The sequence below is a fragment of the Pempheris klunzingeri genome, chromosome 8 (genome assembly GCF_042242105.1).
Source record: "Pempheris klunzingeri isolate RE-2024b chromosome 8, fPemKlu1.hap1, whole genome shotgun sequence".
NCBI lineage: Eukaryota > Metazoa > Chordata > Actinopteri > Acropomatiformes > Pempheridae > Pempheris > Pempheris klunzingeri.
Window position 1 is genome coordinate 4249757 of NC_092019.1, and position 22327 is coordinate 4272083.

The 22327-nt window shown below is 42.2% G+C and overlaps 1 protein-coding gene across 1 annotated transcript in view; it reads left to right on the forward strand.

Annotated features, from left to right (window-relative positions):
- Positions 1–277: 277 nt before the first annotated feature.
- The window catches only part of tgfbr2b (transforming growth factor beta receptor 2b), a 32713-nt gene continuing 10663 nt past the window's right edge, over positions 278–22327 (forward strand). Inside the window, exons 1-7 of the mRNA XM_070834972.1 lie at positions 278–479; positions 8989–9133; positions 9260–9453; positions 19770–20068; positions 20170–20418; positions 20512–20625; positions 21317–21454. Of these exons, the coding sequence (XP_070691073.1) occupies positions 395–479; positions 8989–9133; positions 9260–9453; positions 19770–20068; positions 20170–20418; positions 20512–20625; positions 21317–21454 (1224 nt within the window). The 5' untranslated portion in view covers positions 278–394. The remainder of the gene's footprint in view (positions 480–8988; positions 9134–9259; positions 9454–19769; positions 20069–20169; positions 20419–20511; positions 20626–21316; positions 21455–22327) is intronic.

The window sequence follows — 22327 nt, forward strand, 5'->3', positions numbered from 1 at the left end:
ATCTGTAGAAGCTCCTCAGCTGGCTGGCAACTTTTCATGGCCCTGAGTTCATGTAAATGTGTACAAAACTGTTTACTGTTCCCATTTCCAGTATTTGGATAGGTGATTACACACGCACAGAGAGCGAGAGCGAGAGAGAGCAAGAGAGAGAGAGAGAGAGAGAGAGAGAGGAGTGTGTGTGTCCTCCCTCCCTCCTCCGGCTTCCTGTCAGAGCAGTGTGTGTGTGGGTGTGTGTATAGAGAGTGTATGGATGGTTACACAGTGAGTCTCCAGCTGCTGAGCGGAGTGGAGCGCGCAGCACAGCGGACACAGCAAACTCATTCCTCCACTCGACTTTAAGGCTTTGCTTGGTCTTTAACGTGAATGAGAAGCTGTGGACGGAGGACACACAAACATGGAGGCACGGCGCCGCTGTTTTTGCTTCAGTGGAGCTTTATCTGTCTTTTTCTTCACGGTGCTGCTGGAGTCCGGGACTGCCGGTGAGTTACGCATACCCTAAACTTTACCCACGCCCTGCCTGTTCGCTGTTAGGAGCTCACTGCTCTCCTCACTAGTGCCAGGCTCAGTGTATTTAAACCAAACGTGGACTCTTTTGGTCGCAATGAGCCTGAGAAAGTTTTCCTCCAGCGCTTTACGCACGGCTCTCCGGAGAGGCTCTCCGGAGGCGCAACAGGTGACTCACACAGCGGCACACACACCGCTCAGCTATGCTCGTTACTCATGGGTGTCTCAGGTTAGTTCACCGGGGTGTCATGTTTGAAACAGCACACATGTTTTACTCAGAGAGCAAAACACCAACTACAGGACTCTCTATAAAACACTTCATAGTAAATCTTCTAGTAAAGTAATGCCAAGTTGTTTTGGTAACACTGATCATCTTTAGACGAGTAAAAACCCAGTGAGGTATTTCTGGTGCACCAGAAGCTTTATTTTAAGTTGTTTTGGGGTTTTTTTTTTTCCAACAATGACTCTTTAAGACTAATGTACACTGAAAAATCAATTACTTGTAAAGATGCTCATCTTTTTATTGCATCCTTACACTTCTCTGGTTCTTCATTGTTTGCTGAACTCTTTGCAGATATGAGAAACATAAAGTTTTTCACATATATTTCCCCTCAGGTAGGTCTTAAGGGACCCTGAGTGAACCAGCGATCTGGAGTTTGAGGTCTAACTAAATATGCTACTGAGTTGCACTTTGGGATGTGCAGGATGCAGCAACAGTCTTGACCTCTGCTGCTTAAAGTTTAACCCATTCTGTTTTAAAACTGGCCACTTCTGAGTTCCTCAACTTGCAGAGTTGCAGAAATGCCCCTTTCAGGTTGACACTGTTAGTATCGCTTAGTGTTGGCTTATATTCTGTATTGAAGCTACGTTATGTGTGTGTGAAATATTCAAACCAAACACTATGTTTTCAAATAGCAATACTATAGATATCTTATGGATCATTTTATATATATTTATATTATATTATATTTATTTAGCCTGACATATTTGGTATCTTTGTTAACATTTCTGTTGGTTTGAACAACAGAAATGTTGAACAGTTTATATTCAGCGTCTCACCTGATTTCTCACTTTCTACATGATGATAATGAAAGTGTGTTCAAGGTAACGTCTTGTGTGTTTGAATGGTGGCAGTCCAACTTTCCCTCCTCTGCACTGTAACTCCATGTGTTAACAGTGGCACTTTAACAGACTTGGCCACTTTCCATCTGTCATGCCGTAACACCTCCCATTTCAGTAAACCACAGAAACTTCCCCACGCTTGCTGACAGGTGGGTAGCTTGAAAGCAGCATTCAGATGAAAATGAAAAGCAAAAATTATGCTTTAGTTGCTGTTAAGGTCGACATCATGTGTTGTCCCCGTTCCCGTTCCCCTCTCCCCTCGTCTTCTTCTGCCCCTCTCTCTGCTGTTTGCTCCTGCCCTCCTCCCACGGTGGGGCCTATTTTGAACCTGGAAATCCCACATACCAGAAGGAGTGTGTGGTCCTGCTGCATTGTATGTGTCACAAATAGACACGAACACCAACACACACACACACACACATATGCACAAGAAGACATACAAACCTCCACCCACATGCACCCATGCTCACCACCGACACACACACACACACACACACACACACACACACACACACACACACACTCCCTGTTGTTCTGACTTCTCCAGAGCACCTCGGCCCGGAGGAAGCTTCTTGCCACTCTCTCAGTCCTGGAGCAGCTTGACATTGTGGTTATCCAAACACCAGCGCCGGACTCTGTTGTTTTTTTTTATCTTTTCTCTCTTTGTTTGCTTTCAATTCATGTGGATAACCATCCGCTCTGTGGGCTGTCACAGGAAGGTTCCTTCTTCCTTCCTTTCCAGGGAATCTTCATGGTGTGTGCACGGAGCCACATTTCCCAATGCTTGTGCTTAGCCAAGATAGCGCTGCACACAAGCTATTCTGAAGGTGCCAATCAGAAATCAAGGCTGAAAGGGAAACAGGGTGTGTGAAGGGAGAAAGTGGACACAGAGATTGTCTTTTGGGTGATTCATCGACTTGTGTGCTGTTGTATGCTATATATAATATTGAAGATGCATTAGTTTTCACCAGTTTCGGCCTCCAGAGAGCTCTTCTCAATTTGTTAAATAGTTTGGGTGTGTGGGCCCTGTTCAGTCCCTCAAAGCCCTGATTCCTACTGTGTTTACATTGACTTTACTGAGCTTCAGTGTGCAGGAGCAGAGAGGAGAGGAGGGGTCACCCACTTTAACCTCACTGAAGTGTCTCCCTTTGATTTTTACCATATTAGTCGACTTCCCCTCGCGCGCTCCCCTCTCAACTCGCTTCACTGGCTCTCCGGGTCAAAAAGAAGGCGGAGGTGGCAGAGGGAGAGAGGGAACCTGAGAAAGTTAAGGGAGGACGATAAAGACGGGAGGAATGAGAGGATTACGGCCAAGTTGGAGAGAGGTGGACGAAGAGGCAGTTGTGGAGGTGGGAGGATAACTTTCAGGAGCAGAGGGAGAGAGCTGAGCCGCCTGCTGTGGCAGTTATGTAGCCCTGCGCAGCCTCTTGCCAGTTGTCTCCCCTCATTTAAGTGACAGGACTAGACCGAAACGAAGGGAGATTCTTATTTCCACAGAGATATTTCCAATTTTCATTTATTGTGCTGCATTGCTCCAGTGAAGCGTCATCTATTATTTTATAGGACTAGATTTGGAGGAACACTATCACAGGGATCTACGGCACACTCATTAAACATCATACTGAAGCACATTTTGAAACTCAACGTACTGTTTAAAGCCTTTGAACACTTGACGTTTTAGTGGGGTTGAAGGTCGGGGGGAATCATTTTAACCAAATTCTAGAAAGAGATTCCTATTTTTATAAACTCACTGCTCACTTGCAAAGCATCAGAACTGTCCAGCTAACTGTAATTATCTCTAAATCAATTCTGAACCTGATCTAGCTTCACAGAACATGTCAATAAATAAATGAACAATCATCATTAGTAGAACAGCAGTAAATCTCTAGAACCCAAGTTTCACTGAGGACAGAAGACATCAATGATACTATTCAAATAAGGAGAAAAGGATCAATATAATCAACATCTGTACTATTTTGCTTGTATTAACTGTACAGTTTGCAGAATTACAAGCAGCAGCAGTACAGGCTACATTAGCTACGTGTTCACTGTCAGTTACATTTTCTGTGTTGGTCCTCTATTTTACAATATAGTTGAATAGAAAAGAAGTAGCTTTAATGTTAATATCCCTTCAAAAATATGATTCTGATGTCTTCAGAGGGTCCAAGGTGTTATTAAGGACGTCACCTGCAACTGTCATCAGCTCTTGATTCAAATATTGCAAAATTAGCATCACCCTTTTCCACCTCAGGAGACTCTACAAATTTGCAGAATTTTCTTTGTCATTTCAGAAAACAGTGTTATTGTTATTTAGTGGAGGATGATGCGTCCTCATCTTAATGTAGCCCCTACAAAGTGACAAATTCTGTATGTGTTTATCGAAGTTATTCATTGGCCTGCCAGATGGAAGCAGTAGCATGATTTCCCTCCTGCAGTAACAGGAGCACAAAGAAATCTCACATTTCAGTTACGGCCCCTTCAGGAGCCATCAGGAGCACGGTTAATGACAGTCCACACTTTCCTCCTCCTCTCTCCTATGACGCACTGAGGTCACTACTGTTTTCATACTATAATTCCTACACATGGACTAGCAGCAGGAAAAGTGGCAGTAATAAAAGAGAAAGTCAAATCACTTTAGCAGCTGGGACTTTGACCCACATACCACCACAGACATCCATGCACAGTTACCCTTTAACTTCCTGCACCGGCACAACAAAGTAAAGGGTGTAAGGCTGCAGCCTCTGACTATCTAAGATCAGCAGTGGCGTTATTTTATCATAAATCCACAAACTGTGAAATTGTGCACATAGTTGTAGATTCAACTAATGTAATATTGCTAATCTGTTATCCAACCTCAGACTAAAAACTGGACTAGACATGGTCTACTAGCCAACATTAGGCAACACTTCCTGGTTGCATTACTCAAGGGATGATGGGAGGACTGATGGCACAATCTCAAAATGTACTCTTCAGCAGCATCGTCAATAAAAGCTAGCTTTTTCATTTGCTTGTTTAACTGTATTAAACATTCTTCCACAGCACTGAGGCAGAGAATGTCCATCAGCATGCCATTCAATCACACTGTCCTCCATCTATTCACATAAAAAGATTTACTGTGTGTTGAAACAAAACCAGAAACACATTAAAACACATAAAACTAATAATGATAATATATAAAAAATGAAAATAGTGACTTTGTTTCATGAAGTACCCCAGAACATGTACTACAGAACTACTGTCATGCTAATTAATGATCTTTCTAGGGTGCCAAACCTTTTGTGAAAATAATGATATATTAAAGCCAAAGCTTTATCTTCTGTGGCTTTGATTGAACCTCATTTGTATGCTGTCTGCCAAATCATTAAGTGTAAATGTAAATGTTGCAATTTGAGGTTTTAGAGGGAGTTTCTTGTTTAGTGTGTAACCACCCGCTCGCTGTTCTGTGCTTCTCTGGCTGTCGTGCAGGTTTCCAGATTAGGGGAGCAGGTTTTGGTTTGGGAATCTAAGCTGGCACAAAACTTGTCCCTGACTCTGGGAAGTCACTCGTGGTTGTTTACCAAGAAATAAAACCACTAATTGTTGTGAACTTTAAGATGTTGGTAGCCATTTTTTACTTTAGACAGAGCCAGGCTACCTGCTTCAACACTGCTTCCAGTCTCATTGCTAAACTGGGCTATACACATTCTGGCTCCATCTCTGCACCTATGGACAAAAGATTGATGTTTCTTCTCATCTCATTCTTGGAAATAACGTAAAATTACTATCCCTTTAAAAGTTAAACAGAGTTCATCCTTCACCAGCAAAAATGTGGCTGGCAGTTAATGAGTTCTTAATGTGTAATCAGTATTGCACAACAGTCCAATAAAGATAAATCAACACCATAAAAGACTGAGCTCACTGGCTGCACAGAGCGTAAATCTACCCCCCCTTACTCATTCTGATTCACTCAGTCTCTGTGGCACTTTGCTGCACTAAATCAGCAGGTTTTATTTGTCTCTGAGGTTGTGAGTGGGTGTTAGCACTGTGCTATTTCACGCTCCCTGTCCTGCCCCAAATTAGACTTTCTGTAACAGAAAGGGTCATGAAAGTAAATTAACTGCGCTTCTTGTTAAAAGAATAACCCAGCCTGTGCAGACTATGATCGGGTGTCACACAAACACCCATATAAACACACAGTGCAAAAGGAGAATCGGTGGAGTATGACAGCATTAGGGAGGGTAATGAGAACTCATGCGAGTCAGACTTGAAGTCCTACCCTGGCTTGGTTTCACAGTTCTGCTCTCCAGACATGCTGCCATGTCGGTTGATTTAACGATAGCACAGACTGCTCTGCGTGCAGTTGTTTTGTCTCCATCTTGGATTTCAGACGTGTGAGGGCTGTTGTTGTTGTTTTTGCGCAAGAAAGGGTCCCCTTTCATCGTGGTGAAGTGGCTATCGGCCATATCAGACATCCTATCTCTTTTCTCAGTCTGCAGAGGGCTCTCTTAAGTCCAAAGATGTGTGCGTATGTGCTTTACCTGGATCTGATCCATTTACATTGGACAGTCCGACACTGAAAATGATAACAAAGTAGAATATACAGCAGTGTACAGTTGCCTAAACTTGACTTAATTCTGTCTTGAGGTGCACAGGCCTAGTTCAGACAGAGAACTGAAATCATGCTCGCATTAACTGACTGCTGCTTCATTATGTTTCACAGTCACTGGTTCGTTTACTAGCTCTGTGGCTATCAGCTGGCCATTATATAGTAACTTCACACTTGTCATTATTACTCTGCTGATACATTCGTGCCAATGCTCTCCCTTTGTGCTTGTAGAGGGGGTATTAGTCAATACTTTCCTCTCGTTCCCTCAAAGAGTCTTCTTCACCAAATCTAACAATTTAACCATTTGGTATGAGCATTCCTTGACACACAATAACTGTTTCTGCCTCAACTGTTGTTGCTGCTCATTTTAAATACTTCCAGTAAAGTCCCCCTCCACCCAAAAGCCTCACTGTGCAGAATTATGCATGTGCAGAGTTCCTGTGAGATGATATTAGAGGACTATAAGTGAACAAACTCCTCATTTCACACTCTCAAAAAGACCAAAGAAAGAAATTCTCAATAAATTACTGCACTGAGCTAAAGAAGCTTGTGACTGCTGTCCCAGGCATCGTCAAGACCTGAAATAGTCACTTCTGTTTGTTCCAAGCAGAAGTGTAGGAAAAGCTGATATACATGGCACAGAGCAGGGAGGAATTCAGTGTTCTGCTCAGTGAAGCTGATCCAGGGCACATGCTTGGCGACACGGAGGCTTTAACTCAGACCTCCCACCTGAAATAGGACGTCTACGCCTCTAAAACCACCCAGCTGCACCACAACACCTGCATACTGTACACACAGCTTCTTTCCCACCCTGTAAGTCGGCCTTATTGGAACACAAAAAGCGTCATGGAGCAACCTTTCCCCTCTAGATTTAAACATTTAGTTTAAAAAGGTACAATTAAGCTCAGCAACCTTCAGACTAACACAGGCTAACGTGGCGTACCTATGTTCCTTACACAGCCTCTCCCCAGGCCAGCAGCCAGGGGGCTTGGAGTCAGAGAGGCAGGTCTGAACAGGTCACAGAGCAGATGGAGATCAGAGAGGTGTAGGCTGCTCAAGTCATGCTAAAGTGAATGACAGGGATAAGATTGTACTGATTACACTGCTAGTCCAGGCAGCACACGACCCACTTTACTGCATGCAACAGCCAGTGATGATACCAAACAATGTAGCCGTATCTCAGGGCCGATTCTTTTAATACACGGCTCTGGATCACAAGTGCTGATTTCAGCAATAGCATGTTAGACGTGAGGAAACATCCAGTAAATGAGAAAAAGATCATGTGGAGTCACTGCCACCTCTATGTCTGTGTCTGTGCTTATAATCAGCCGTTAGTCATGTTTTTTGGAGACTGTGAATCATTTTGAAAATGGATTTGACTTCACGTTTCACAGATTGGCCCATTGATCTCATGCTTTCAGAAAACCACTTACCACGTACCACATGCATACCACTTGATGGATATGCATGAATTAAGGAAAGATGGAACTTGATTTAGTGCTTCTTTCAGGAAATCCCTTTTTCGCGTCATCTTTTTGAAGGCAATTTAAAAGATTCCATGAGGTTTTTGGTTTTGTATCTAAATTGGTTTGATCTAAGAACTCACTGTAGCTCGGCACGGGCTGCCTATTGGTGCAGCTGTGGTTGTCTGTGTTGATGGTTTAGTGTGGTCTTGGCCTATTTTTGTATGGCTGGATGGTTTCCTAAGGCCCCATGCAGCACTTCTGAGGTGGTTGATCTGGGCAAATGCAGCGCAGCCTGCTGGACTTGGTTGCCCTGGTTGTGGTTGTCTGTGTTGACAGTTGTTTGTGGTCCTGACCTGGTTAAATTCAGGCAGCTGATGCTTTTGTTGTGCAGGTTTACATCATCATATCTAATGCATACCTTTAGTGTCAGCAGCAACAATTCTCATTGATCTGAAGTTGCAACTTTATACCAGAGCTGGATCCCTGAGACATGGAGTTGAATCCGATTCTAGTCACAAAAATGAAGGTTTAAGAGTTTGTGTAATGTGAAAGGTGATGCTCTTAGTGTTGAACCCACCAGAAATGATCACCAGACTCTACAGTTTCCCTCAGCTCTACCACAAGGTTTTGGTTTTTATCACTTTACTGTTATTGTTGCTGCTGTTTTTAGTTAAAAAGCTACGATAAAACCAGTAATCACTGCCTGTCCAGCTCAAAGCAACACACAGACAAAGTTAGTGACTACCACATTGAGCATTTAGCAGCTTTAGAGACAGATGTTTTTGTTTGAAGCTGGCGGAGACCAAAAGAGAGCTAACAGGAGAGTTATTATTGGTATAACATTTGTTAGGTGGCCAAAAACACAACTCCAATCATCATCATTAGAAGGTTGTGGACATGTCTGGTTAAGCAGTATGTGAAGCGTGTGACTCGCATGCTTGCCTTAACTAGTGTTACATTAATGGGTCCTAAGTGGATCTTAAGGAAAAACTTGTAAACATGAATATTTTCAGTAAATATCACAGTTATGAGTGCAAACTGAGACATAACAGTGGCACTAGAAGAAAGGTCAATCATGACGCTAATGTAGCATCCCAAAAGGAAAGAATCTGTCCTCTGGGGAACTTTAATTTTTCATGTTATGTTCATTAGACTTTGGTATTTCCTGTGAAGAGGTGGACATTTATTTATGTATTGAAACTTCTAATAATTTATTGAACATTTGTCTGAGAATATTTGGACATAGACTTAAAAGTTGAAAGACTGAAACATGAAACCAATCTGATGGATATTTCTGTGTATGTTCTGCAGGTATGCTCCCGTTTTACCCAAAGAGTCAGCTCTGTAAGTTCTGTGATGTGGAGCTTTCCTCCTGTAGCGGCACAGGGACCTGCATGTCCAACTGCTCCATCACATCCATCTGTATGGACAAGAACGAGGTCTGCGTGGCAATCTGGTAGGTATCCGAGAGCAGAAAACCTTCATCCCTCAAGTGTGTGTTTATGGATATCTTCATAGTTCTTTGTATGTAAACATTTTTTAACCGTGACGTCCCTGCCCCGTCTGTCTGTCTGTCTCTTAGGAGGAAGAACGAGACCGGCTTCTCCATTGAAACTCTCTGTCACGACCCATCCCGGCCACTATATGGCATTATGCTGGATGACTACAACAGCTCCACCTGTGTGATGAAGGAGAAGAACACGACAAGTGGGATGGCTCACTTCTGCTCCTGTGCTGAGGAGGAGGAGTGTAACGACAAACTGTTGTTCTCCCCCAGTGAGTACAAGACACTAATACCGTTTAATGAGGATAAAGCTGTTTTTATTAATACATTTATTCCACCCATGGATCGAAGGACTGTGTGTAATGTGAATCTAATCTAGTGATTAGAGAATTATCTGCTATCCCATCAGCTCTATGCAGCATTTGAGCGTCTTTCAGCTCATTGTTTTAGTTTTACAGCACATAACTTTACTGTTTTAGTTCAGTGTCTGCCCAACAATTAGCAGGCAGCCACTAAATCTAGTGGCTAAATAGCCAAATATTCAGCTCTTATTGAACGTCAGTGTCGCTCTGTGTCTGCTGAATGTGTAAACAGGCAGTTATTTGCTAACTTCTGGTCCAAGTAAGCAAAAAAATCAATTAATGCTGCTTTAAAGGCTACTTCTGGCATTACTTTATAACGTCGTCGGTCTACTGTTGTCAAATATGTAGTTTTTTCTTTAGAAAAAAGAAAAGAAAATGCTCATTAATTTAGCTTTAACTGGAAACTGCAGTTTTTAGTAAAACTAACTCAGAGAGCAGTAAATCATGCTTTTGTGTGGGACTATTATTAGCTGTGAATTAACACACATTTGGTGCTCTAGTGAGTATTTATTGCAGCAGGACGGTGTCTGTGGGATTAAGTCGAAATAAAATACAGTGTGTGTGTTCATGGAAATGAAACATGTCGGCCAGTGCAACAGTCTGTTTTTCTCAGTGATTTGTTTTTAATAGTTTCTGGAGGAATAAGATCTATCGGGCTTTGATACACACACATTGCTTGTTAGGACACATTCATGGTTGGTTTAGGTATTTTCATTGTACGTGTTGACAATAAGAACCGTAGACAATTTGTCAGATTCATCCTTGAAAATATGTCTGAAAATATGTTTACAGGCGCTGTGAACATATTTGCCTGCCTGCACATGAAGAAAACAAACAAATCATGCTAACCAAAGCTCAGCAAAAGAAAAAAGCACATAATTTTGACAGTGTTTACACATTCATTATAGCATATTTGGCAGACCAACTATAAAATCATATGTTCAGACAGTTGCACAGAGTGATACGTGTCCATCCCTTCCTCATATTTCAAGTGTAAATGAGTAAACGCTGTCTTTGCCTTTCTTTGCTTCTCCATTCCTTGTAATGTTTAACCAGTTGTCTGATGCTGCAACTTTTCATTTATCAGTAAATCATTATTCCTCTTTGTTGTCATCGTCTCAGCCCCTCCTCCGCCTCCTCCTCTCTCTTCTCTGGTTTTCTCTCCAACCACAGACAAGGAAACTCTGTGGCATATGAAGCTGTTCACATGCATTTAAGAAGCTGTGGGTGGTTTCTTAGGTCTCATTATGGGCGCTACTGTCTTTTGGAGAGTGCACCGTCATCACAAACAGGAAGTGGAAACGTGATGTTTGCATCACACGTATACAAGGTTCGGGGAATCCTCAGCGTGGTCACAGACGGCAGCTGGGTGCGTTCTGCCCTGTGTGTTTGGCTGAGAAAAAGACAGAGAAACAGAGAAAAAGTGGGTGTCTCTGTCTTAGCCTCTCAGTGTGTGTGTGTGTGTGTGTGTGGGTGGGTGTGGGTGTGTAGGCGTGTAGGCCAGCCACAGTGGAGAGCTCAGACATATGGTTTCCTGTCTGTGTTTAACTCAAATCAGAAACATCTCCAGCACATGGTGAACAGGCCTCATAGACACAGAACACCTCTGTAGTGGATGACAGTCAGCTAGACTCAGTCTGCCGCTGTGGGGCAGCTAATCTATGCTCTTCCTATGCTGCAGTATTATTAAAGTGATTAGATTCCTCTTCTTCCTGCCACACTGACCACACTGTAGTGTGTAATCTTATCTGCTGCTGTACATATAGTACATACAGTATATACTGTAGTAATGGAGGTGGCTGAAGTGTTGAAACAGGCTGTCCTTCAACTGGACGAGCTGTTTTCAGGCCTCAGGTTGAAAAACATCCACCCTGCTGAAATGTCCTGTGCTGCTGGGTTTTTTTTTCTTCTTTTTTACATTTGCGTATTTAGCCTTTCTGCATGGTTTATGGTCTGAGCCAAGGTTTCCAGATATCCGTCTCTCAGAGTCCTGCCACCACGCGATGGCCAGTTGGATCCCACTCTCTGTGCATTATGTCTCCATGTTGTTGCTTCCAAGGTTCCATTGAGTATAAGGCACACAGCAGACTACACACGGCAACTTTATTATATACTGAAGCCTCAAACCAACCAGTAACATACACTCAGTGTCCCTCCTGTACTGTAACAGCCCTGATATATCATCATGAAGCACTTAATGCTTTTGGTGATATGTTTGAGGTCATAGTTATTGGTGTTTCCAATTTTTTTGTCCTGGCATAAGGAGGGCAGGATATTAAATTGAGTGTGGGCAACTTTATTTAGGAAGTACAAATTCCCTCACAAATTAGTAATTTGTCAAATGAAACCAAGGAGCTTTCGGGGCCCTGGGGCAGTTATCCCCCCTGTAATACCCCAATACAAAGGAGGTTACTATGATTTAGTTTAAAGTGACCCTTGACAAAAGTTCAGTACTTGAAACTTACTGAAAACTTTAAAGGTGAAACTACACGCATTACTACTTGCTGCCTAAACTACCCTTTATAGTTGCCATGGCCTTTAATTTGACATCCTCCTTTGCATGACTGGCTTGCTTGTGGTCATTCTCACTTTATTGAAAGCAGCCACTAAATTCTCCTCTTTACTCGACATTTCAAAGAATCTCTGTGCTACAATTATTCAGTAAATTTGTGTTGGAAATTGAGCTCAACCTCTCTGGCATGGTTTCACCTACAAACAGTGATTATGTGGGCAGTAAATTAGCTATAATTTCAATATGCAGGGCCGTGACGAGCACTGGTAGGCAGTTTTTCTCTATTCACTGCACACATTTAGCAAACAAGCAGGAATTCTGACTAATATGTACAGTGTATGTCAGTGAGCGGCCACTCTTCCTCTGTTCCAGTCAGCTCCAGAGCTCCTGTTCTGCAGCATGTGCTGATCTGTCTGTTATTGATCCCCACAGCGATCAATAAGCATGAGACAGCACTGTAACAGGGAAGCCTTGGAACTGAAAACCTGACCACTTCTTCCTAAATTTGGCAAGTTCATTAGTTCTACCAAGGGTGTGTGCAGTAGTTTGAGTAAATCATAATCTATCGTTGTGTCTGTCAGTCTGTATCTCTCACACACACACACACATAGAGCCCTGAGGGTAAGGGTTGTGGTTGCTTCCTCCCATTGAGGACACATGCAGCAGGAAGTTCTTGTTTGTTTATTGGACGACTGCCACGGCTTATTCCTCTACAAATGCCTCACATTGTTCCTCCCCAGCGTTACATTCTTATGACGTGCCTGTAAAAGTGTTTGTCCATGTGGTTTTACCGCTGGAGAGTCACACTCGTGGATTCTGGTGTGTGTGAATGAGCACATTTGTGCATCCAAACATTTGCTACAAATGTCACCATGAGGGAGTGAACATTGTGATCCCACAGCAGCAGACACTAACGGGGCTTGTTGGTTCTGATGGACAGCTGAGTGGGAGTTAATCACATAGAGAGATGAGTGCTGCCTCAGTGTCAGTGTGCTGAGAGGCTGTTTATCTACACAGAGACACATAACCAATGACTTATCAATATTTGTATATTAAAAATGGGTCAAATGACTATATGCAATGTTAAAGGTGATGAACCCACAGAAAATTATCCCCAAACACTGCAGTTCCTTCTAATTAAGCAATTGAGCGTCTTTCAGCTCTTTTTTTTTTTTTTTTGGCTTTTTACTGTGTTGGTTCGGTGCCTCCACACTCAATCATACGCCCACCAGCACCAAACAGCCGACACACTTACACTGATCATGTGGCGACTGAAACGCAACCCCGCTCTGATTTGTAAATAGGAAACAGTATGCTAAAATGACAGATTATTGCTTGGAGTTTGTTGTAGTGGCCAAAAAATAAATGAATGCAGCTTTGTTTGACTTAGTGATCTCTTCTGCCAGCCACAGTCCCTAACAGACGTTACCTTTAGCACAAATATCCAGAAAACCAACAAAAGAAACTGTGAATTAATGTTCTATCTACTACAGTTATGCAAATATTAGGAGAGGAGCGTATCAAGATAAAGAAGTGCCATTGATTCTCCTAGCAGGTGACTTAAACCTTTGTAGAAGAAGAAGACAAAAAGAGCTCCAGTCAGACCTCAAATGGTGGAAAACCATGTGGGAAACATTTACAGTCTCGTAGATCAAATCAATGTGCAAAATATAACACTGATAACATTTTATTATTAGAATAAACATTTATAAAGATTGTGTGGCCTTTGTGCAGGTTTTTACTCTTTCAGTGTATGCTCGTCTCTTTTTAATTTAGCGAGGACAGTAAGATTTAGTAAGTTTACTACTAGTGCCAGGAACATACAAAGTGATCAGAGATGATCCTTCTCACTCTGTGAGAAAAGCATTTGTTTCTAATTACCATCACCTCTGTGTCAGTGTCAGTTACACATGTGTTTCGGAGCTTGTGAGCTAGTTTCAGTGGGACAGGAGGCACTGATAGTAAATACTCCCTTGTCATAGTAACATGGTATTTGCTTTAGTGCTGTATTTACAGCTGTGCTCTCGTGAAAGTCAGTTTCACATGCTTGGAGGCACGCTATGTGAAGAATGAGATGAAGGTAGAACTAATTCGTTCCCGACATGAATTCCTGCGCTCGTACAGTCTGTGTTTTGGGACAGATGACGCCTGGTCTCCTCCAAGTCATTTCATGGGTTATTCTGGCATCCTTCTTGTTGAATGAAATCTTCCTCGTGATATGAAATCGGGATTTTTGATGTTGAGGGTGTTGCTATTTTGAAGATAAAAAGAAGAACAAAAGATAAAAATAAGAAAAGGGAAAAATTAGTTAGAATGGCTTCTTGATGCAGTCAGCAAAGAGGAAGAAGGAGATGGATAGGGAGCGATAAAGGAAAAAGTGGCTCTGTGAATGTTCCAAGATCTGTTTTTTTTTTTAAATTCTCATTTCTTACAGTTCTTCTTTAACTGTGGAATCTTGGCTTGCCGTCAGTGATTATACATCAATCATCCGGTCAGACAGCGGACTGCTTCATAATGCAGTAAAATGACTCAAGCAGGCCAACTCAAAGATGCATAAAAAGGAGGGAGAGAAGAAGGGCAGTGTGAGGCAGAAAGACAGGATGGCAGCCAAGGACTGAGAACATTGAGATGGGGTGAGGAAGTTGATGGAGAGGCAGAGACAAAGCAACAGCGGGATGTTTGAGAGAGGGAGAGATATGAACCACGTTTATGAAGCAGTAAAGGCAGTGCTGTTACCATAACAAGTAAATAGTGAGTGTGATATTTACTTTTAGTCAGTGTCACCAGCCTCCCTGTGGCTGGATTCCTCCACACTCCTTCATAATATGATACCAGCACGGATAAAGGCAGGTTATTTATATACGTTTAGGAGGGTAAAAACTCCACAGGGAAAGATGGTAAACAACTTTCAACTTTTTTAATATTCATGCGGTGAAATAAAACCCTAATAAATAATTCACTTCAAGAAAATTAAACACTGTGCAGAAAGGAAAAGGAACAGCAAATATATAATAAATTTAAAACTTCAATCCTACATGAACAGATTGTTTTACAGTTAGATTAAAGTGGTGGTAGTGGAGGAAGCTGAAAGCACATTTTCTCATAAGGTTGAGATGGTGACCATGGATTGAGATTGAGTTGTGTTATTCACTGGGTAACACTTTACTTTAATCTCCCCCATTTAGCATGTAGAGGCAGTAATAACCATTTAATAAATGGTGTGTTTAACACCCTGTAATGCAGTTGTTGGTGGATAAAAGCATTTTAATGTATCAGGCAGCAGCTTTATGAGAAGACAAAGCACCACAAGCTCAGTCCTACAGTCCAGTATAAGACTATAGTAGTGTCTTATCAGTGCATAGCTGCTGTTTCTACACATCATCATCAAGCTATCAGCTGCTAGACATGACATCATTCTTCACCTGTTGGCTGTTATCAGCTCACATCAGTGTTACAGTTGGTCGGCGGCAGGTGCGCTGCAGTGACGGGCAAAGCGTCTTCTCAAGATGTAAAGAGAATTTACAACACCGATCAGAAAATGCAGAAACCTGAATCTGAGCTACAACTTTCATTTATACATGTTGTGACCAAGTATTTGATGAAATATCACATTAGAAAGTGACCGCCGGCTTTGAATGGAAATGTTTGATTAAGTCTACATAAATAAGGATATTAAAAGCCTCATTAGAAGTGCTGTGCTGGCACAGAAGACAAACTGGCACAGTGAAGGCCTGTTGGAAGTGTGCTGCAGCCTCCTCTATGTTTATAATGGCTTCCAACTATCCACCCATCACCTGGTTTGAACATGAAATCATGTCTGGCTGTGTCATTTTCCGAGGAAAATATAGTTCCTCTTTAATATCCAACTCACAACTTTGTTATTCACCAAACACTGTGAGAATCCAAGTAATTAGCAACTGGTTAGAGCATTAAGAGCCTGAGTGAGAGATGGCAGCCTTTGAAATCCCAGCATTGAAATCCTTAAACACACACACACACACACCACAAATACACACACACGCTCACACACACCACACACACAGAAATGACGTGTAATTGCACGCCAGAGGCGAGGATCCGTCTATTAGTCCCAATGATGTGTCAGACCTCATTGAGCACTGCAGGAGAACTATCTGGCGTCCCGATTGGAAAAGGCAACATGAGTCCTATTACCAGTTTGTCTTGGCACCGTCTGATTGGTTGCGTTTTTCTCCTCGCATACACACACACTCACACACACACACTCACACACTCTAATCATGGCAGAAAGACAGCAAGGAAAAAAGACAAACCTCAAAAACCTCCAAGCAATCTTAAAACCCTTAAAGCGTACACACATGTACAGACACATGGAATCTGAGAAGCAGTGTCTGACTTGTCTGGAAGTCTTATTCCACAACCCACTTTACTACCAGACTTTTGAAGTTGTCTCAAAATCTTAAAATCTCTGTGTGTGTTTGTGTTTAGTATTTCTGATTTATCGCATCCGTCGCTTTGCCCAAAGCACTCTCAGAAAGATTTACTGCTTCACAGTCACACACACACACAAAATGAAGATATTATCCATCCCACTGTGAGTATTTTTACCTTCCATGATCACATGGCGGACCACTGCATGATGGATTCAAAGGCAATCGCTTCGTTTAAGAGAAAGAAAGTTTAAAGCATGTGAAGGAGATGTACTTTACAGTTAAAGATGATGTATAATCATATGACATTTGCAAAATACACATTATCTTAAAGCCTAGATCAAGCATTGGCCTGGCAAAGACAGTCTTTGTTTATTTCACACAGCAGTTCAGTCTTTGCTGCTTCATGGTGCCACTGCAAAGTAACATTAAGCCTCCAACCGTGTTGTTGCATTAACACCTTTGAATGTCTGTCAAGCTACAAGAAATAGATTCATAGATGTTTCTGTTTTGCAACTGTTCTGTCACGTATGGAGCCCCAACACTGACAGGATGTAGTAAAAAGGTGATTGGATGATTGATAAAGACAGTGGTCAGTATATTTACCTGCTATTGTCTTCAGGTAAGACAGCCTGACAGTTGGTCTGCAGATAACACACACACACACACACACACACACACACCACACCCTAGATCGATCACTGGACTGAGCATGCATGAACAGGCGTAACTCATTATCATAAAAGCATTAGGAAATAGGTGAGGAATATTAGAAATATTTGATGAATGATTAAATATGTGACAAGACTTGGACAAAGAACTCTAAGCAGCTAAGGAAAGGTAGTAAAAGACAAGCAGAAGAGTAAAATAGCTTTTTATCTATTTTATCAACCGATTAGTACTGAATGAAAAAAGTATTTTCACGAGCTGATTGGATGTTCATATGTTCATACTCCATTTAGGCTGACAGTATTATTTTGCAATGATTCAATGATAGTTTTGACTTGTCTGATAACATTTGATGTATTTTTTAGGGCTCTATAGCCATAAGTCAGAAGCACTCTATATATATATATATATATAAATCTGAATGCAAAATAGATGCAGTGTGTTGGTCCTTGGTGTATGTGGCAGCCTCGCTCAGAAGGGGAAAAGCTCCCTTGAGAGACGGAGTGAGACACTCTTTGAAAAGATGCCCAGCCAGAGCAGACCAGGCCGGGCCGGGCCAAGTCGAGGCAGACAGGCTCTCGACTGTTTTCTCCTCGCCGCTGGAGCTCTGAGGGTTGGCTGCCATTCTGTCCGGGCTGGCAGTGAGAGTCAGAGGAGGTAGTTAATGCTATAGCTCATGAAGCAGTAAAGGCTGTTCATGCTGTTGGCAGTGTCCACTGTGGGCCTGCTGACTGAGTACACAGTCAGCTCCCTACTGAGATCACAAACTGAAAGATACAGACCCACATGTATAAATACATTTTAAACTCATTGTTACGATGGAAAGAACATGATTTACAGCACTCCATGGAGAGGAGAACAGCATGTTGTTTTCACAGCACAGGCCTCAAAAATGACTTCCCTGTGGTGGGCTGGCTTGTGTTGGACTGTTACTGTATGAGTAGTGGGAGGAAATTGCAGCTTTTGCTGCTGCTGCTGCTGCATGCAGCACCCAAAACACACAAATTAGGCCGTGTGTCCTTCAAAGACCTGCCTTTACAACACTACCTTCCCATTTAGTTATTCTTTAAATTTTTGTGGAAATGGTGGGTTGAGGAAGAGGAGGGATTTATTCAAAGAAATGTTTATGGGTGCAAGTTAAAATGCGACAGAAAGGGAATCCAGACACTGTTTGGATTCCAAACCACTGCTATATATTAGTTTTCATCTTTAGTGGTGGGGTTTGCCATTTCTGCACTGGAATCAAATTACCCAATTACATGCACAAGAGATTCACAGGAAACTATGCACCATGTAATCCACTGTTAGTGTTTTATCTAACTGATATCATCCTCATCCTGTATTTACTTTCCTTCTCCTAAAGCTGAATCACAGCTATATCAACTTACTGCTCACACAATCCAATTTGCAACTGCTGCTGCTATAGTTCACATGAAAAGCATTCAACAGTGAAGGTAGCACTGGATGTGTCTGTTCACCATTACCACAAAATCTATAAAAGAATAGTTTTCATTTTCTGTATTTGTGACAGCTGATAAGTTTTAAGCACTGCAGGGAGGAATGTTACAAGAGGTTGCGTTAGATGAAGAACAGCAGGTGACAGGGTATACACCTCCAACCTCTGAACGAGGTAGCCAAGTCTTCAAAATAAACCCATCTGTTATGTGGGAAAACTGCTCGCACCAGTGCAGCATGAAATCCGATTGTAGTTGCTCATCGTATGAAGGAAGAGGGCCAGTTTTTCACTGACCTCTTTATTAAAACAACCTGAGGTTCTTTGGCTGTGCTGTAGACAGATAAACTAGTTTTTCTGCTGTTGTTTTTCTGACAAAGTATCTATTAATGCAACGTAACCACAAGTGTCACCAAATATACCAGGACTGAAATCTGAAGGATATCAAAACTAATTGACCAACAACAAGAAAGCTAAAAATGCTAAACTGAAATTGTTGTAATATAGATTCAAACAAACCTGTAACCACTCTGGAAAACCCTAACCAACCCAAGCTAAGCTACCGCGCCTACACTTTGTGAAACTTCCGCAACATGAAACCAAAATCATCTCTCCTTTACACAGACGCAGTCAGTTGAAAAGCTACGTTTGCATCAACAGTCTTTGTCCAAATTGTCCAAAATGACTGCTACTGTTGTTCTTCAACAGTACTTTGTACCCATGTTAGTGGGTGCAGAAACCACCACGTCAGCCCACCTCATCCTCAGATAGACTGGGAAAACACTGCATAAGTAGCGAGCCAGAGATGACATGACAGCAGACAATCATGACTCATGTTTCCAGCATTCACCACAATCAGCACACACCACATTATAAACCTCCTCATCGCTGACTTTTAAGATTCACTTCAAAGTCAGTCTTAATGTCACCAAGAACCCACAAGCAGTTTAGCTCTTTGATGGGGGAATTTTATAAGCTGGTAGTAGCTGAATACAATTGTAAATACAACGTTTATAAATGCTAGGGTTCATCCTCCACTACGTCACTGATTGTGCTCACTTTTTGTGCCCATCTAGTTTAGTCTGATTCCTGTGTGTAACATCGGTCCTCTCATTTGTTTTCTTTTCAGTTTTGGTCTTTGGTTTTGGTTTCATCCATCTTATATTCTGTCTTTTTTTTCCAGTTGTGGATCCGACTCCGGACGATCCATTGGTGTCTGTGATTCTGGTGAGCCTGCTGCCTCTGCTCTTGATGGGGGTCGTGGTTGTGGGAATGTTCTACTGGTACCGAGCCCACCGGCAACGCATGCTCAACCAAGAATGGGAGAGCAACATTAAGAAGCGCAAGCCAAAAGCTGGTGGGCTGGACTGCAGCGACGCCTGCGCCATCATGATGGATGACGATAGGTCAGACAGCAGCTCGACGCACGCCAACAGCCTGAACCACAACACCGAGCCGCTGCCGATAGAGCTGGATCTGCTGGTATATAGACCAAGTATTATTCTAGCATTTTGTGGAACTGTTCTGTCTGAAGCCATCCTAATTTCTACTAACTTCAACTTAAATCCTACCTTTTGCTCCAGGTGGGAAAGGGTCGCTTCGCCCAGGTATACAAGGCTAAGCTGAAGCAGACTACATCAGATCAGTTTGAAACAGTGGCAGTGAAGATCTTTCCCTATGAGGAGTACGCTTCCTGGAAGAATGAGAAGGACATCTTCTCCAATACAGACCTGCGACATGAGAACATCCTCCACTTCCTGACAGCTGAGGAGAGAAAGGTGGAGAAACAGTACTGGCTCATCACTGCCTTCCACCCCAGAGGAAACCTACAGGTGAGTGGGCCACTATTAATCCATATGATAATAATAAGTTTCAGTATTAACTTGCAACAATGCAACCAATCCCATCATCCCTCTACCCCCCAGGAGCACCTGACGCGTAATGTGATCAGCTGGGAGGAGCTGCAGGTGTTGGGCAGCTCTCTGGCCCGAGGTGTCGCCCACCTCCACAGTGACCGCCTCCCTTGCGGACGCCCAAAGGTAGGACTGTAAATATGTTCACATGACAGCATACCTGAGCTAAAAAACCTGCATTAACCAAAGTAATCTCACTGTCAAAAGTGATGCGGAAAAAATTAAACAAACACCACATTTAGACAGTAATTATGTAAGTGTGACGGGATTATACAAAAAGTCTAAAGCCTCAGGGGCAACCCAGTAGGGTGTAACAAACAACGGCAGTGTTTGACAGAACAAACACACCGACAGTTTGGGTGTTTTTCAAGCTCTTTTCAAGCTCTAAAACTTGTTGTTGTGGAGGGAAGAGAGTGGGATATGCACTGTTGCCCGTAAAGTTGGAATAATTGTTCAATACCCCCAATTTAGTTAAAGCCTGAATACACAGTTTGCAAAGGTTCATTGTGGTTTAAGTTTCACTGTGATATGTTTGGAAGAGTTTAATCAACAAAGTTGAGAAGATACACACTTTATTTATCAAGAATAAATCACATTATCACAATCATTTCATGAGAAGAGGTGAAAAACATTTAATTCTAACTTTATGGGCAACAGTGTATACAGCAGAATATGAAGCTGGTGCGACAGGGAGCTTGTCATTATGATATGCAGTGTGTACAGTGTGACTTGTTTACAACATTGAAATGTGAAATGTCTTCATATGTCATTTGCACACACTTATAATCTCACTATCGTTCTCTTCTTGTGCCTGAAGGTGCCCATAGTCCACAGAGACCTGAAGAGCTCCAACATCCTGGTGAAGAACGACCTGACGTGCTGCCTGTGTGACTTTGGGCTGGGACTCCGTCTGGACAGCTTCCTCTCAGTGGATGACCTCGCCAACAGCGGACAGGTCAGATGAAGTCTCTTTTAGTTACTCTTCTTCTTTATTTCTGTATTTGACTTAACACTGAACTCCTACCTGCAGTCTTCTAGTTCAAAATAGCGGCAAATTAGCTCTGTAATAGCAGACTATGTACACCAGCCTGTCTACAGTCATCATATACAAATATGAAAAGTGGTGGAGGAAGTACTGGGATGTCAAATGTCATATTCATATACTATTCATATTTTTGGACTTTTCTCTAAGCTTTAGCTCTAAGAGGTCACGAGCTAAAAAGGTTTGGAACCACTGATTTGTACACAATGCAGTGTATTTTCAAGGTTATCACACCGTTTTTGTTTTACTCTAAAACCTTCATTTGAAAGGTAACAGAAGTTGTTGTGTGAAATGTATTGTGGTAAATAGTATAATATTTTCTTCTATAATGTAGTGGATTGGAAGCATCAAGTAGCAGAAAGTAGAAATACCAAAAAAATATTAGTATTTGAGTAAATGTACTGGGTTACTTTGGCTAACAGCAGTTACAAACCTAACTACCACTGCCTGGAGTTCAATATGTTGCTTCAAGCTGTGGGGTTTGAATAAAAAGCATATTATCTGCTGTTATGGTAACTCTCTCTTTTCACCACCAAAGCCCTGCTTTAAAACAGCTTTGGTTTGGTTTTTGGTGAGATATGAGCTGGCTGTGTTTGTTTTGCCTTCTTCTATCTAAGTCCCTCAATGTGTTCATGTGTTTTGATGGGATACGCCGTGTTTGCTGACAGAAGAAAATCTGACAGAGACAGACAGGCAATAAAGGGATAAAGGGAGAGGTAAAGGCTTTGTTGTGACATGCAAGCTCCTCTGGGCAGCTCTCAGCTCATTTTCAATCTCTTTCTCAGT